This window comes from Salminus brasiliensis, chromosome 1 (genome assembly GCF_030463535.1).
Source record: "Salminus brasiliensis chromosome 1, fSalBra1.hap2, whole genome shotgun sequence".
NCBI lineage: Eukaryota > Metazoa > Chordata > Actinopteri > Characiformes > Bryconidae > Salminus > Salminus brasiliensis.
The window spans coordinates 74513615-74532259 of NC_132878.1; the positions used below are offsets into that span (position 1 = coordinate 74513615).

Here is an 18645-nt window from a genome sequence, read left to right on the forward strand (position 1 = left end):
CCTGCTGAACTTTTTATAGTTTTTCCGACTTCTCCATCTAAAACAATGTGACTGTGCTTTGGCACTCTGTATCCCTGTCTGATTACTGTAGTCTAGGCGTGAATGTGCCCTGCATGTGAATGTGTGCCTTGCTGCTGTTTGAGGTTGATGCTTATGGTCAGTTGAGTCTGTCCTTCACACAAACTCAAGTCTCAACAAAAGGAAGTTGTCTGGTTCACGTCCGTCCTGAGGTGAATTACTCAGGTCTGATGCATTCAGACAGTCTGAGAAATCCAAAGGCGAAGCCATGAACACATCAGCAAACCTAAGTCATGACTTGCTTGTGTAAAATCCTGTAATACAGAGAAGATAAAGTATGTTGTCTGGCTTCCATTCAGCATTTGAGTTTTTTGCTGCCAAAAGAGAGTGCTTTTTAGCCTCTGGTGGCAGGGTTTTTTTGTGTATAATTTACTAAATGTCAGCCGTCCCACTGTAACTTATTAGGTAACTGCTATGGGGTAGACATGCATCAGTGTGTCTTTGTACTATAGTCTGAATATACTTACTTAAATGCATTTTAAAACATAATTTTATTTATATTCAATGAATTCCTTACTGATTTAGTTTGTCCAAAATGAAATTCTTAGGCCAGAAAACATTTCTGCACATTAGTTTCTCAATTTAATCATAATGAAATCTAATGAATGACAGAAATATTGTAGTGAGGCCATAGAAAGTCTATTACTATTTAAAATGTGTTTTTTTTATTGTTAAATATGCCATACCAATTTAAAAGCTGTTCCCCATGCTTTTTCTTTCTTTCAGATGTGGCATTAGCAGCCCTTTTTGGCACCTTTACTTTTCTGGTTACTACTACAAAATCTAGGTAGTCATGAAAGTAAGCAACGGTGAAGTGTAGATTTGAAGGGGTTAACATTCCCCAGAAACCTCTTTAAAGCGAGCCAACTCCCTCAGCAGCTGGTATCACACGGAGTGTTAGTGTTAGCCTTAGCATGAGGCCTTCTGGGGAGGGATGGGAGAAGCAGGAGGCCACACTGAGGAGGCCCAGGTGGCTGGACCATAACTAGTCCAGGGCAGGACCCAGTACTGGTGCATGTGTGATCTTCAGAGGCCTCGTCCACATTCCTGTCTCAGCCTCGTAGCAGGCAGAGAGAGACCTCACTGTTGTCAAAACACTGAGCTAGCAGGGAGCCCTGACCCCTCCTCACCGCTAACTGCTGGTGTTAACACCAATGTCATGTTCGATTATGTGCTGCAGCATCAGAGTCGCTTCTAAAGAAAAACACTCTTGCCCTGTAACAACCGGGTGTCGCTACAGTAAAAGCTGGTAGCTGACAAAAAGTTATTATGCGATAACTTGTAATTTAACTTTTTTTTTTAAATATTCAAGCACAAAAAAGCTAATGGGCTACTACTTTTGGCCCTAAACAAGCTACTTTTAAGGCGTTTACCTTACTGATTTCCTGTCAATGTAACCTGTAACCTAAGTAACGCGTTAAAATGACACAACCTGATTACTTTATTACTTTCTAATGTCTTTATTAAATTACTATTACCTACTAATTTCTTTTGGGATGTTTATCACTGTTAATGCCGTGGGGGGGGCGGGGGGGGCGGGGGGGGGGGCACGTAAAAGCGAGGAACAAGGTTATCCTCTTGACATTTGTTTAAAGTTGCAGGGACACAGCAGTCTGGTCAGCTTGGTTCTTGCCATGCCAGCTAGAGTGAGTTCAGGCTGCCTACAAATATTCACAAAATTTAACTTAATGGATAACTGAATATTTACTTGTTTGCAACCTAATCATGTAAACATGTATTATCGTCCTTGGTAACATTATAAAAAAAGTGCATGTCTTACATTTAACAAGCTTCGTTTATATAGCGTTATTCTAAAAGCAATAAAGTTATAAAGTTCTTATAAATGTTCTTAACTAGAGAAATATGCAAAACACTTAAACAGAATCCAATGAAGTGAAGAATTAAAAAAATAAAGTATGAAGCAGTAAAAGTCATTTTTTCTATTTGATGCATTTAAAGCTTCAGACCTTCATTCATTTGTTGTTTCTCTTGGCTATCAATTTCTCTAATTCTTCAACACCTGTTCATGCATTTTTCCACACAGGACTACTTCACGGACCTCATCACCAATGACAGCATCAATTTTTTCCGCATATCTAAACGCATGTACCCACACCGCCCGGTGATGATGGTGATCAGCCATGCGGCGCCCCACGGCCCGGAGGACTCGGCGCCCCAGTACGCAGAGTTCTTTCCAAATGCTTCGCAACACATGTGAGTGAGTCCAAAGCAGTTTGGGAAGGTTTATTTTGGTGGGTTTTTTTTTTTTTTTTTTGGTTTTTTTTTTGGGAGACATCCTATTACAGGCACTCTACTGAACTCCCCTGAACCCTGTGTCCTCTCTTTATTCATGAAGCAAGCTCAGCCTTCTGAAATAGGCTCTTGGCAGTGGCATTGTTGAGTCTACATATTTTTAATGCTTCATACATTTTTATGATGGAGGATATTATATGGGAGACAAAAGCCCATACTTCTGGAGAACAGTGGCGTCGGGCATTCCAAGACGAATGATTCCTCTCTAAATTTTACGATGTTATAATTTGACTCGCAGGTAAATACAAGTCTGAAAATTTGGACTTATGGATTTGTAGAGGGGGTTTGTCCTTTGTGGGGCCATATATTTCAGAGAGGTTATTAAAAGGAGACTCTTCATCTAGGGAGATGACAGTACACTAAAATGCTGCTCTTGCAAATGACTTTACCACCATGAAATTGAAGTGATTTATTGTCCAAGTACAGTTTTGGCGCATGTGAGCAAGAAAAAGGTGGGGGGAGATTTTTATGGAGTGTCTCCCTGGTGCCAAGCCCACGATGGGTTTGCAGCACTATCATCAGAACTTGATGGCTGAGGTCCTATTCCAACAGGGAGCGCCGTGGCAACGGGCCTAATATCTTAGCTGCGAGCATCCCAAGTATCCTAAAAACCCAAGGAGGACAGAACAGCACCCCTATTCAATCATTGTTTGCACTGTTGTTTTCCCTATTCTTTCAGATTCTCCACTAGCAGGGCTTCTGACCCTCAACATATCAATCAGCCGGTCCATTCACCGCCATGCGTTCCGGGGCGTATGGAATGCATTGTTTGCTATCCGAACACCCTTTGTGACGTTATTAATATATTTTTAGCATGAACTCATGCTCGTGAATAGATCAGGGAGGCCTCCGGGTTCACCATGACTGGCATATTGTCAGAGCGCTGAGAGTCTTGCTTGGCGGGTTTTGCCAAATGAGCGAGGAGACGAGATGGCAGTCAAAAATGTAACACTCAGAAATGAACCGACTGGACTTTCTAACACTGCAGTTCCAACGCAAGTGGACAAATGGACTAGAGTGTGGTAATGCAGTTGACCCTGTGCTAAACCCAAAAATGTCAGGGCCTTATATTTACATATCTACATGGATCAGTGTTTACTGTTTGTAGCAGTAGCAAACTGAGAGCTTTAACACCATAAATGTTCAAATACTGTACACAGTACAAGACTATAGTAAACATTTATATTTGAAGCATTGAATGTTTTATTTGAAGTATGTAGTACACATTAGCATGCCTTTTACTGTTCCTGATGGCCTCATCATCATGATCTGTCCTTGGCTGTATCTGTCAGGAACAAAATAACCTAATTGAACAGTTTACTGTAGAGTATTTTACGAATTTAACTCTTTTGTTTCCAACTACAACTCCACAACTTTTAGTGCTTTTTAAGGTACTGAAAGATCACAATGCTTTGTATGTAGCCTTTTGATAGCTTGAAAAAGTACTGAAACCAACTAAATGAGTCTTTATTGTAAACTCTCTGCTCAATAGCCTGCCAGATGTACAAATTAAAAGCAGATCAGTTACCAGTCCACCAGGTCTGATTCTCCAAATCTTAAGTAAATATAAACTTGGAGACAGTTTATCATATGGATCTCTCCCGTCTCCAAGGTATTGTTAATGTCTTCCCTTTTTGAGTCTCAATTCCTTTGTCTTTTACTCTTACTCTTAGGGTAATTCTCTTGCCACTGTCCCCCTCAGTGACTGTCATTAGAGGTCTGGACCCACATTTCTGGAAAGCTGCTTTGTGATCACATATGTTGAATTGAGCCTTCACCACGTTCAGTGCCAAATAGATGTCATAGTTCATCCATCATGTGCATAATGGGAAGCAACACTGAGTGACCCTGGTGTAGTCATCGGTCAAGCTGCTGGTCTGCGACAGATATAGCTGAACAATTTTTGTGTGCTCGCATATTTCATTGGTAACCATAACAGCACCTAATCTTAAAAGTGTCTAAGCTATGCTAACATGAAGTAGTGCAGTGTGAAATCACATAGTTGTTTACACTTAAAAGTGCAAAGCTATATTGCGTTGATGTTATTCCTGTTAGCTTTGCCCACAAATGCTATAACGACAGAATGCAGAATAACACCAAGGCATCATCCAGGCATTAATTAGTCTTCATAGTGACAATAAACATTGATATTTACATTCTAAACAAAGTGCAAGAATGGCGTGGCTTGTTGCAATCCCTCCATGGTTAGATGTAGCAGGTGTCAGATGTGACCCCTGCCAAATCCAGCATGGTTTACTCTCCTGACCTCCACATTCCTACCTCCTCACACACTGAAGAGATGGCCACCTTTTTGTGGCGTGTTAGCTAGGTGAAAAGTTCAGCTAGCGGACAAGAGGTGGCCTGAGGAGGAGAGTGTAGAAGCTACTCATTCAGTCAGAATCTCCTGTTGCACGGGTAGGTTCATTATTGCCTTTGACTTGAATTGCACACCCGTATACCCCATAAATGTAGAACGTATAAGCTTATAACATAAGCTACACACTGCTAAATTCATACTGGTTATCAGTTACATTGCAGAACATCCACATGTAAAGCTAATCCAGGACTCAAGACCTTCTCATATAGGTATATTGTGGGGAACAAGGAGCCATCTCATAGCATGCACTGCAAAAACAAGTCCACAGCCTACCCTTTACCCATGTTTTTATTTTGCCCACTTCAAATGTGCATGACTTATTGAGTTTGCCTTCCAGAGCTTGTTACAAACTTTATTTTGGGCGCCGGAGGCCGCAGCGCTTATTATTTTTCTTAATCCTGTGCCAGCCCTCAAATGATTTCCCCAAGCCAAGAGAGCTAGCACACTCGGGATGGTATGAAGAGAGATGGACTGCGGGTGCTGGAAAAACACCTAGCCGGGGGAATTTTGTAGATTTTCTTGAACAAACAGTGGGTGGGTTGATATGTTAGTGATGCCTGTCAAATGTGTTACGTGGTAGATAGACTAGGCATGCACCTGTGCCAGTAAAATGTTTAACAGGTGCATGGTGAATATGGAGAACAATAATTGTGGTGTTCTTTGTTCGACAGCACACCCAGCTACAACTACGCCCCCAACATGGACAAGCACTGGATCATGCAGTACACCGGCCCCATGAAGCCCATTCACATGGAGTTCACCAACTTCCTGCAGAGGAAGAGACTACAGACACTAATGTCTGTGGATGACTCTGTGGAAAAGGTCAGTGTGGTCTTGGTGCAGTTTTAGGTTACGTTGTGTAGTGTAGATATATGCCAAAGTGCTTGAGAAGAGCATTCTGATATATTATTTGACAATAAATGTGAAAAAATATTTTATTGGTCAGAGATTAACCAAGAATGTACAGTGGGTGGGATGGTGGCGTGTCATTATCGGCTTAAGTATCGTTATCGGCCACATGGGAGGTATTATTGATCATCATCAGGCCAAAAATATCGGGGATCAAGGGTCATATAGTAAAGGCAATGATTCTACTGCATATACAACCAGCAATGACTCAGAGAACAATTGAGAGTATGAGAATCGAGAATGTTATTGGTTCTTTTTCCGATTAAATGGTTTTTCAATAAAAAAAAATTTTTCAGATGTATTTTATACATTTTGAATTAAATTAATTCATTCATTATGTACTTTTACAAATGATTACAAACTGTTTTGAGTACTGTTTAAAACCTTTTGACCATTTGGCTTAGTATGTAGTTTAAAATAAAACCTTGTCATGAATTCATGGAGATATCATCTGTATATTTTGTCAGATATACAACGCACTGGTGGACACAGGGGAGCTGGACAATACCTACATCATCTACACAGCAGACCATGGCTATCACATCGGTCAATTCGGCCTGGTCAAGGGAAAGTCCATGCCTTATGATTTCGATATTAGAGTGCCTTTCTTTGTAAGGGGGCCAAACGTGGAACCTGGAGCCAGGTAATTTCAAGAAATTCAAAATCCTCCCAGTATAATTTGATTATTTTGTTGAACCTATATATTAAGTTTGTTAAATGTATAAAAATGTACTCTCCTTGTGATTCTCTTGTTATTGGAAAAAAAATGCAGCGACAGTTTATGTAAAAGAAATGCTGTATATATAAAAAGTTAATAAGTTAAGTGAAATATTTAAATTAAACTTTCAGTTTTTTTTAACAAATGTAATCTGTATGAGCAAACCCTAGTATGTGAAGATTATGATTGTCATGCTGATTTTGGTCCAAGAATTCATCTAAATCTAAATCATTTCCATGAGTTTTTGATCAGGCATTATTTTTAGCTACACTGTTATTTCCCCCGCCAGGAACAACCATCTTGTCCTAAACATTGATCTGGCCCCTACAATCCTGGACATTGCTGGCCTAGACACACCATCTGATATGGACGGCAAGTCCATCATGAAGCTTTTGGAGCAGGAGAAGACCGGCAACAGGTAGGCAGAAGTATAATTTTCTGGGTATGATAAGTTTAATGCACAATGGAAGTAACGTAGAAACATGGAGCCCCATGTTTCACAGTTCATATCTTAGAAAGTGAATCAGTGGAGCATTTGGAAGTTGTTTGTGAAGGCTTTCTGGTATGTACAGTATTCCAAGAGTTATGATTGCTACGACTCTTGGGACTGAAATTATGTTGAGTAGATTATGAGGAAAAAATGTTCTCGTCACTTAAGAAGTTTAAGAACTGCAGATTTCCTGTAAGAGGTCTCATACTGAGCCTTTTGGTATGACCATTCCTTACGAATTCTTGAATTTTGTTTTGCAGATTTAAACCAAACCGGAAGCCTAAAGTGTGGCGGGACACATTCCTTGTGGAGAGAGGGTAGATATGCTATATACTATCCTGTGTCATGTCAACAGTAGTCTGTTCTCTCTGTACACTCTTAAATATAAAGGCTTCAATGGGTTCTTTAAAGGATGCTATAGCAGAACCACTTTTGGTTCCCTGAACCATTTCTGTAAGAGAATTGTCTTAGTGTGCAGGATTTTAAAGTTTAAAGAACCTTCATTTGATGCTGTGGTTCTTTACAAATGTCAAGGTTCTCTTTTACAGAAATGGTTCTTCTGTAGCTCCACTCAAAGACCATTCTATGCCATCTCTGAAAGGGTAACTTAGAGTATGGGGGGAAAAAAGTAAAGTATATTGGTTGCGTTGCCATTAACTGCTCACACGTTGTATAGGGCAGGTGGGAATCACGTGATGGGGAAACTTTGTAGAGGAAAAAAAACAAACAAACAAAGAGTAACTAGATTTTCTTATGACTAGAAAGTGAGTGATATGCTATTGGGAATGTGAAGCGCCACATTAGAGCACGCCCAACACGTCCTGGCAATTTGCTCAAATTGGCTTTGCTACACTTTCTCAGCATGTCAGATGTGTTACAGTAACTCTGTGGATGCCGACACGCACAATGTAAATAAACCCTCCCCTAGGCGGTAGCTGTATGCCATTACCTGTGGAATGAAAGAAAGTCTTCACCCGATAGCTCAGATGCGTGAGACGTTTCACAGGGTTTTTTAGTGAGCACGGAGAGGAATGCTGCTGAGGGATCATGTTTACCTGTAGTTCACCTCGCCTGAAGGCTGTTCTCTCAGCTCTTACCCTACCTACAATACACTACAGGCACAGAAGTATATCGCTCTAATAGAATTAGCTCTCCAAAGCATTACGTTTACTAAATTGTCCAAGTCCAACTTTATTGAATGATCCTTTTTAAAGTGTGTAAAGAAGTAAGGACAGTGGTTCTATTGAGGTCCACAAGAACTCGGAAGCAGGTCAGCAGATCATTAAAAAAAAGAAAAAAGATTTTTTACAACCATACAAGCTTTTTTTTTTTTTTTTACTATATTTGATGTTTATTAAACTATAGAAGAGCAGAGTGTGTAAGTGGTGCAAAATCTGCATTTTATTATTAGTTTTATTGCATGTAATCCTATAGCAAAATCAATTTTTTTCTCTGTTTCTAATGCATTTTTATCTGTAATGTCGATCCATTTACATACATATAACGATGTACATTAGCGTTGGCCCACAATCCTGTTATTCTATCTCAAAACATCTACAGTTGTAAAATAATCTTGGCTTTGGTGTGTATTTGTGTTCATTTTTATAGACAGCAAAATGAGGAAAGGGGAGGATTGTATCAGTTTTTATTTGCAGGTTCCTCCAGTTTAACTAGTTTTTCTCCAATGGAACAACAATAAAGTTCTGCTGATCAGAGCCGGCTGCTCCCCCGACCATATAACTGCAGCATGTAAAATCAGAACCGTGGAGGTCCACGTATTCATACCGACCATTAATGCGACCTGTTTTGTAAGCCGTTACAGCAGGTCCTGTTTTATGACTCGTGAGATTGGTATTGTAACCACTTCATTAATCTGCTGTAATAAAATGCCCTTTAGTGCAGACCGGTCTCCATTTACGGGCATGGTCTACAAGTTGATGGTTTGTTTATTATTCAGCTTTATTTTTGTTTTCTTTTGTTTAGCTATGTAAAACGACCCTGAACATGGTCTGAGTAAAAGTAAATACGCAGTATACTGGAGCGGTTATTTTTGTGTAGCGTGGGAGTGCAGTGAGCATTTACTGAGAGACGAGGCTTTAGTGTGAGCGTAGTGTTTAGGGGTCAAGCAACTTTGCCTGGGGTAAGGCCAGACTAGAGCTTAAATTGGGCTGGAAATTTGGATCCAAAACCAGAAATGGTCCAAAAATATTCTCTCCAACCTCATTCATAGCACAAGTTTAAAATTCGAACCTGACTGTAGCTCTATCTGAACATGACAGTAGGATAACAGAATTCCATCTGAACTCAACTATAACCTCACTACACATTAAGTCCAACTGTAGCCAAATCTAAATCTGTCTGAATCCAACTTAATGTACACTTGACTGTAACCTCGCAAGATTTCATTTGAATCTGAATATAACCTGACGCATTATTCCGACTGTTGGTTGACCATCATTTTTGTCTAAATCGGTCAAATCTGAATTTAAAATTCTCAATAAACGATTTTGGGAAAGTATCTGCAGTGTAGCTCACTGAGACTTTCAATCATTCCAGGAAGATCCTCCGAAAGAAGGAAGATTCTACAGGCAGCGTGAGTCCTGCACACACCAACAGCCTGCCCAAATACAAGAAGGTTAAAGAGGCGTGTCAGCAGGCAGAGTTTCAGACAGCCTGCGAACAGCCTGGACAGGTATGCATGCACGCACACACATACACGCATATATAGGTACATAAACACACACACAGATGGGGATTAAAACCTCTTAATGTATGAGAAAATGTATTTCATTATCCAAGGGACGTAAGATAATTATGGAGAGGACCAAATGTCCATCACTAAATCACATCATTTACTGGAGTTGTCCCATGTGGTTGTACGTTACACAAAATATCCAGGCATATGCCTGTGCAGCCTGTACAGTTTGGTCCTCTGAGCCATGCTGCTGTAATTCAAGCTGCCATTTACAGCCGTGGAGGTGTCTTTAGAAATTGGTGTACTTAGTAAGAGCAGCTAATTCCCTTGTGTTCGTCTTTCAACAGTGGCCTGTTGCACAGCGCTCAGGGTGCCTGGTCCCCTAAAGCTCGGCAGCACTGCGCTGAATTAGAGCTGAACAATACAAATTGTTACAATCTTAGGTAGCATTAAAACACAGCCTGGATTTCCAGGGCAGTGCTAATGTGAACCAGGCACCTTTTATGACCAAGTTAAGTGTTTGCCTCTAATGCTCAGTCTGGGAATTTGATTAAAAACAAAGGGTTTCTACAAAGGGTTTCTGCTTTATGGCTGTGTGAATGTGTAGTGTGCACACGTGTAGATGTAAGGCCACTAGTCTGAGTATAAGGGAAAACCTCTCTGACTTGTGTTTGAGTGACTATGAAGAACTATGTGTTTAAGTGTTAATTGTTGCTGTTTCTGAGGGTGTTTAGGGAATTACGCAAGTCTGGATCCTCTGCCTGCTTCAGTAATTTGTTATGCAGGATTAAAAGTTCTGCATTGATTGAAATTGGCTTGAAGATCTCTTGAGCTGTGGAGCAGTGGAACTGTGTTCTCTGGAATGTTGGTGCTCCCTTCAGTACTTTTGGGATGAGTTGGGGGGGGGGGGGGGTGAATACAATTAGATTTTCACAGTGATGTTTAAAAGTTAAAGTTACTGCAACAAAAGCAGGCTAAACTCTCTTAAATTCCCCTGATTTTGGAAGAAACGATAAATCTGCAAGTGTCCCCATTATTTTGTCCACATACGCACAGTACCCATATTTCTAATATTCAAACTTAACGCTTTTGTTGAAAATGTCTGAAAGCATGCAGAAGTACACACACACACACACACACACACACACACAAACACACACACAAACACACACACACACAGATTTGTGATTAGCACAGCTATGTGAACCTTATGCACTCACTTTTGCTTTCTCCCTCTCCCACACACAGACACACTGACACAGACACACACATAGAGCCTGGCTCCGATAGCTGCTAGTCAAACAGTCAAAAGCAAACACATTCACAGCCAAACTCTGCAGGGCCTTACTAACTCACTATCTCACACACAGTCTACAGCATGACACACACACACACACACACACACACACACACACACACACACACACACACTGCCCTCATTGACTTCTCCACAGGAAGTGGAGGAGGACAGCAGTCATCAGGTGAAATCTTGCATTACTTCTGTTTTTACAGAGCTTTTACCCTCAGCTCCTTACATTCCTAACACAGAGAGAAAGTAGAGAGGGAATGGGACCAGAGAGAAAGGAAAAGGGAGACTGTGGAGAGGCAGAGGAGCAAGAGAAATAAAGACCGAGGTAGACAGAGAGTGAAAGATGGTGTGAGCGAGAGACAGGGTATATATATATGTATGTATGCGTGTGTATATCAGAACTTGCTCCACAAGCTTAGACTCGATTTGACTGACAGACTAAAAACTGCTGCAGTTTTGTCTACAGTCTTCAGCCAGACCATGACGGAGTTTTCACTGCATGCATTTCTGCCAAAACAGTGCAGTGTTTGAGTGCACATGCAGTCCTAAGTGTGAAAAATAACACACAGATCTCAAGTAATCCTATGTATCCAAAATGTTTCAAATAAACACTGAAATGTGAAGCGTTGTAATCCATTTTAAACCATTTTAGCCTATTAAGGCAACACTCACCTTGGAATAACCTCGCCTTTTCACCTTGGAATAACAGCTTTAAAATCATTGTGATGCTCCACTGACCTGTGATGGGGAGAAAAGCATCTCTGGCATTGCTACTCTGGGGTCAGCTTCCTGCTAACTGCACTATGTAACTTTGCAGAAGGGGGCAGGAAAACACTGTGTAACATTTGAGGGTCATATTGGTGTAAAATCCTGTAATATAACGCTGCAGTGTCGGTGCACACATTTTTGTTTTTTTGGTTTTCACTTTCCGGAACTTCTGTACATCACAGCTTGTCCAGAAATGCATGTAAGTGTCTCCTCCTCTTTCCACCAGAAGTATTGGCTGGAGCACTATAATTCCAGAGAACACTGTTCCTTTGCTCCACAGTGGAAATGCAGTTCCCTGCAGAGTGTTCTTTTAGAAGTTGGTTATAAAGGACATGCGTTGACCTTTGGAAGCAATTCTTGCCTGGAAATGAAGATTTTCATTTACAAGCTATGAAACTCACTGTCTGTCCTGATCCTGGTCCCTGTCCGTCAATTTCGTCTTTTGTCCACAGTTCTGACACAAATTAAATGTAGCCTGGGATGATTGCCGTATAAAGGAAAATCAATAGAAATACTCAATTTCTTCTAATAAAATCTTTTTACATTGCCTTCCATTCAAAGTTAAGAATTAATATTTTTTTCTTTTTCCTAAAGTTGGCAGTTTTGAGATACAAGGTTTTTGTATGTGTGATCTTTATAGGGGGTGGGGTTTCTGTGCTGAGCAGCTATGTTTAGTTGGCTCAACTGCTAAGTAAACACTTCTATTTGCCACCATCTCTGTCTGTTTGCATGTTTCATAGACATAAGACTACATACACACACTTCACATATATACACTGTTAATTTGCCAGTGCCCACAGAAAACCTGTCTGTGGTCATTGTTTGGACATGGTTTCCCCCACAGTTGAGGGCAAATGTCTTTGCTGTGGTTAATGGGACCACACTAAAACAGTAGATTAGCACTAGCTTAGTCTCTGGTCAGTTCTTAGATCTTACATATTAGCCGGGTTCATTAAACTTGACATTCTACCAGTCGTGATGTTGATTTATAAAGAAATAGTTTCGTCACCTTTTTGGACAGAAAGTGTAGTTAATCAGACATGTTTCCGTGTTTAGTTTTGCACTTGATCTACAAGGCTAAAGGCTAACAAGTAATGAAAGCTACTACCCCAAACATTAGCCCTGTTTAAACTATGTGGCTACATGGAGTTGTTCAGTAGTCTCTAATAGACTTGCTTATGTTTTCTGACAGTATGGACTACAGTATGCTGGATAGCTAAAAACAGTCTGAACTTTTGAGCTACATGAGTAGGCAGTTGAAGATTACCCTGACTCTGTATGGTTTGCTGTGAGGATGTGGACGTGCAGTTTGCACAGTGCTAGTTGGCTCCCATAAGCTTTCATTACTTGTTAGCTACATGCGCTCTCACACCAGACCTCAAAGCAACACCTTGATTGATTTGTTACAGGTAGGTTGAGGGAGAAATGTGCCAAACTATCGCTTTAGTATTACACTTGTTAGGTATCATGTTCATTAGACAAAGGTTTACATAGTAGTGTGTTTGTGCCTGACAGAAATGGCACTGTGTGGTGGACATCACGGGGAAGTGGCGCATGCAAAAGTGTAAAGGCTCACTAAAGGCCACCTCCAGGAAGAGAGCGCGGAGCCTGCGACTGCGGCCCTACGACAGCCGGGAGAAAGAGTGCCGCTGCGGAGACAGAGGATACAAACCAAGTAAAGCAGAGCGACGGGAGCACAGACACGCCACACAGAGCAGCAGTCAGCGTGAGTTAAACTAACTTCCGATATGGGGAAAATGCTAGAACTACAGTTATGCTACCATGTATTGAAAAACACCTTCGTGCATCAATAATATGACCTGATTAGTCCAATTATTAGGCTGTGGCTTAACTTTATTTTCTTTTACTTTCATTGGATTGCCAAGTTTAAATATATCTGGAGGATCTGTCAGGGATTCAGATGCGTAGAGAACACACTGATTGGTTGGAATATCACTATTGTTAAGTTCTATTTTTAGACGCTGATTCACAAACTACATGTCGTGCAGCTCTTCCTAGACTGTATTAATCATAAACTGTATGAATCCTCAAAACCGAATGGAATGAAATAGAATTGGATATTGAATAATCATGTTATTAGTTGTAAAGGTGTATTATTAGCCGGTGAGAACTGTGTGGACTGAACTAAGCATTAGGCCTCCATAGAAACTTATTATCCATAATATGCACTAAAAGCATTCAGTGCTGATGGAGCTCACAGAGTGTATACTGCAAGTGACCAATAAGCAGTTTGAGACTCTACTGGTTATGAATCTCCTCCATGAGCTCCGATGTTGCAATGACACCTCCTGGTAACAAGGTGCATGCACACTGAATTTAGATTTCTTTATTAATAAGCTGTACTCTACATTAAGGCTACTGTTTAAATAAAACAAAACTGCCATCTCGATTGATAACTAATACAAATCAGTATATTGATTTAAATTTGGATGCCAGTCTGTCCATATTTCTCTGATCTCACAGTTGAAGCCAAAATGAAATAATTCTAAATATATTATAAATAGTAAGAAATTAGTGATAATATAAATTTGTACATTATTAATATAATGCAGTCTGAATGGCATCGTTACCTAATATGAAATGGACACCTGATCTAAATGTATTGAACATGTGTGTATGTTCTCTAATTGGCAGGCTACAGGCCCCGTTTCGTACACACTCGTCCAGCCCGCTCTCTTTCAGTAGAGTTTGAGGGAGAGATTTATGCTGTGGACCTGCAGGCAGACGACAGGGCGGCAACAGAGCCCCGGCCAATCAGCAAACGACATTACGAGCCGGACGAGTCCCCCGACCCTGATTTCGGCCTGGAGTCTGATGATGGATCTGAGGAAATGCTGGCTGATGATACAAATGCTGTGGGCTATCCAAACTCACTTAAAGTCACACACAAGTAAGAGAAAATGCCCTTTTCATTTTTCTTTTTAAGGACATTGAAACACTTGAAACAGTGGCTATCATGACCTGTTGCTGTCAAACCATGTTACTCTGCTTCCATCCGTTTTTAGTTAAAAAAAAAAAATATTCAAACACTTTGACAGGTGCTACATTCTGCTGAATGACACCGTGCACTGCGAGAGAGAAATCTACCAGTCCTCTAAAGCCTGGAAAGACCACAAGAGCTTTGTAGACCAGGAGGTGAGCTAGGGTGAACTTTTGTTTCAGCATCTAATAACTACACAAATTACATATGCAGTATTCTTATTGTAGATGATAAAGAATAAGTAATAACTGAAAATTGTATTTAATATAGACACAATGTATAATGGTTATTGCATCATTTGCAGTTACTGATAAATTCCAAATGGATACTAAATAAATCGTAGTAGGTACTGAATCATTTAAAGTGGTTTCTGAACAATTTATAGTAAATACCACATCATTAAAAGTAGACTGATAAATTTATTATTACTTATAGCTACTGAATGATTCATAGATACTGCAAAAGTCATAGTAGGTACTAAATGATCCCTCGTAGATACAAAATGATTAATAGTACTTACTGAATAATTCATAGTGGATTGATTCATTGCTTTATTAATGCCAGAAGGAAAGGTACATAATTCATGGCATGTTTCTGATTAAAAGAGATAAAATTCTAGTAGGGGCTATTGTATAGGTCATTTATTAGAGTATCTTGGTACTGCATAGAGCTTCGTTGTTGAGTGTCTGATGTTTGAATCATGGTATGTGTTAAATGTGTGTTACAGATTGAGCTGCTCCAGGACAAAATGAAGAAGCTACGTGAGGTACGAGGACATCTGAAGAGCCGAAAGCCAGACGAGTGTGACTGTGGAAAGAAGAGGTTTGTTCCCAAAATAATTACAGTACAGATCCGTGTGCCCCCCCTGTTGAACTTCTACGCCACCATGTCTTTTGGGGAAGTTAGCTTGTCTCTCACTTTTCTTACTGAATACCACAGATGGTATTTGTCTAGAGCAGACTGTACTTCAGCTGTGTGTGCAAGAGGGAGGCGTTGAGGAAACCTCATAAATGCCATGATCAGCCTTTTTTTGTTCTGAAGCGGCCCCTGAGAATTTAGCTTTTGCTAGGAGTTGCTGGTGGTTAAGTTTCATTTGAGCAGTGTTATTGTTCAGTGTGACTCATTTTAAAAGTAATTGTTCTGGGAGAGGCTGCTGTTGAGCCAGCTGCTGTGATTAATATAGTATCCTCTCTTTAGCAGAGTTTCAGAAACTTGCATCACTCCTTGTTTCTGAGCTACTGTGAATCAGCTGTTGTCTTTTTCAAGTAGCAGTGGTCATGTTTGACCCAATACAGATTCCTTAAGGCAGATGAATTTTAATCTGTACTGGATTGCCTGCCCAGGTTGTTAGTTTATTTAAAGGAATGGTTTTGGGAATATTGAATTTACAGATTTTCCTCTTACCTCAGATGTAGGTGATCAACCAAGCCAAAATTTGCTGCTTTAGTTTTGTTACCAGGCTAAAAAAGCTAACAAGTAATGGATGCCTGGCAAACCACATGCCTAAATCATCCCCCTCAGTAAACTCCTAAAAGACTTTCTATTTGGGTTATGATCTAGACTATCTTTGCTTAGCTGAATTCTGTAGCAGCAGCCATCTTCAAGGGCCTAAATCCAGATTTATTGAGCGGAGTCTGTGATGATTTTAGTCATGTGGTCTGTACGACACTAACAAACAGCCATAACTTGTGACTTGTTGGCTACATTAGCCTCGTAGGACTCGTGTAAAGCTAAAGCAGACTGCAAACACCAAATAGTTGATGAAAGCCTTGGTTGACTACAGTTGATGTAAGTGTAAATCTGTGCAAGTGTGTGGGTTTTTTCACCCCACCTCACCTCATAACCATTCCTCGAAGGTCTGAATTCAGTGCTGTTCTCTCTCTATTAAAAACAGCTACTATAGCAAAGAGAAAGGGCAAAGAAACAAGCCTGAGAGGGTGAAGAGCAGGAACCACCTCCATCCCTTTAAGTGAGTTTTAACCAGTTGTGTGTGTGTGTGTGTGTGTGTCCCTGTGTCCACCTATATGTATGTGTGGTGTCTGCATCCCTCCTAGAGTTCCTCTAAACCCTGCTGGGCTAACTGCAGTATGTCTGGTGTCTTTTATATGTTGTGTTAAGGGTTTATGGTGATTGCCCTGTCACTTGTCCGTGCGTTTATGTGTAGCGCATGGTAGCTATTATCTCAATCCACAGCACGGTGGTGAGTTTGCTTGGTGTGTGTGTGTGTGTGTGTGACTGTGAAAGTATTCAAAGCTGTGTACTGAAGAAACATGGCAAATTGTTTTGCGATTTCATGGCGCCACGAGGATCAGGCATGGACGCTGTCCAGCGGTTGTCACTTGGGAGAGGGGTGTGTGTGTGTCCTTGTACACCAGCAACAGTAAAGCCAAATAAATAAACAGGATCAAAGTTGCTGCATCCCTATCGGGTACGCTCCGTAGAGCACAGATCTGGAAGCCATCAGGAGTGCAATGGATCATGTTAGATAGAGAAAACTGAAACCAGTAACATATTGGTCAGCTGCGGGTGAAGTATGCCTTGTGGTCAAATAGCATCACTGTCTAAACCAAGGAACAATAACATCTCAAAAAAGATAAGCATTTTTTACCTTCTCCTGTGAAGTTAAGTTAATGTTAAAAGATTGTATTCCTAGTCTGGGTGTAATGGTATGCTTATTCATACCGAACAGTTGTTCGGACATCACGGTTCAGTGCACGCAGGGGCACGGAGACTACATGGTACGCACTATTAGGGTGAATATGGTGATTTCACAAGCACATGCTCACATGTAGTGTTTTTTTTCAGCTCTAACACCGCCTTAATAAACTCAATCAGTTTATTCCCAATTTATTATTAAAGCTTACCCCATAAGTAGGCAAAAGCCTGTTTTGTGTCTAGTAGTCTTCACTGATCGACTGCACTTGATGTGGCAGGAGTAAATTTATTTTATTTCTGGTCAAACTATCACTTCGAGGCCTCACTGAGCTCCCTTCCCTGCAGCCTGCTCCTTAGAACCTGTGCAAGTCCCAGCTTGTGAGATTGTAATCTCTGCTGCCTCATGGCTCATGACCCTGCTTCTGTATCCATTACACAGAGAGCCCGTGCAGGAGGTGGATACCAAGGTCCAGCTCTATAATGAGATCCGGCGAAGGAAGAAGGAGAGAAAGGAGAGGAAAAGGCAGAGGAAAGGAGATGACTGCAGCCTGCCTGGACTCACCTGCTTCACACACAACAACGACCACTGGCAGACTGCCCCCTTCTGGAACTGTACGGAAAAATGATAAAATTGCCATATATTTAAAATAAATGAATGATATAAATACCCCTATTTATACTGCTCTAAATGTAGCCAAAATATTTTTTATCTGCTTTTGATCTGAATGTCTTTATATGCAGTGGGAGGTTTCTGCGCCTGCACTAGCTCCAACAACAACACGTACTGGTGTCTGAGGACCATTAACGACACCCACAACACACTGTTCTGCGAGTTTGCCACTGGCTTCCTGGAGTACTTTGATCTGAACAGTGATCCTTACCAGGTGAGCCACTTGAGAGCTTCTTTTAGAATCTTTTTAGGTTACACTCAATGATTTGTGGTGATAAAAATATTCAGTGGTTCTGAAAGCTAGGATATGTAATGCTAGCTAGCTATCATGAAGTAAATAGAGCTGTGACCTCATATCCTGATTCTAGCCTTTTAACATTGTACCAACCATCAACCACAACCCCATGAACTTACTCATGTATGCTTCTTAAAGTTTTTAGGTAAACTGCACCAATCAACCCTCTCCCCTGATTACAATGATGAATATTGGTGGTAGTCAATAGTTGCTACTATAAAAATAATCATAATAGCAAACAGAAGGCATAAATAATTAAAGATATAATACATTTAATCTTTCTCAAACCTGGATTAGCTGCTAACAGCATCTGTGGTGGTGGTGAATTCCACCAGTCAATTCTCTGTGATGTGAAAGCATTAAGCCA

The 18645-nt window shown here is 40.6% G+C and overlaps 1 protein-coding gene across 3 annotated transcripts in view; it reads left to right on the top strand.

Moving 5' to 3' along the window:
- Positions 1 to 18645, top strand: part of sulf1 (sulfatase 1) — a 30710-nt gene that overhangs the window by 5675 nt on the left and 6390 nt on the right. For 2 of the 3 annotated variants that reach the window (XM_072688848.1, XM_072688850.1), the window contains exons 4-16: positions 2123 to 2292; positions 5440 to 5590; positions 6145 to 6320; positions 6685 to 6813; positions 7146 to 7202; positions 9442 to 9577; positions 13173 to 13383; positions 14313 to 14568; positions 14717 to 14813; positions 15386 to 15480; positions 16553 to 16627; positions 17753 to 17925; positions 18055 to 18197. In XM_072688848.1, coding sequence (XP_072544949.1) covers positions 2123 to 2292; positions 5440 to 5590; positions 6145 to 6320; positions 6685 to 6813; positions 7146 to 7202; positions 9442 to 9577; positions 13173 to 13383; positions 14313 to 14568; positions 14717 to 14813; positions 15386 to 15480; positions 16553 to 16627; positions 17753 to 17925; positions 18055 to 18197 — 1869 coding nt within the window. The remainder of the gene's footprint in view (positions 1 to 2122; positions 2293 to 5439; positions 5591 to 6144; positions 6321 to 6684; positions 6814 to 7145; positions 7203 to 9441; positions 9578 to 13172; positions 13384 to 14312; positions 14569 to 14716; positions 14814 to 15385; positions 15481 to 16552; positions 16628 to 17752; positions 17926 to 18054; positions 18198 to 18645) is intronic. The other variant, XM_072688849.1, reaches the window with a different exon arrangement.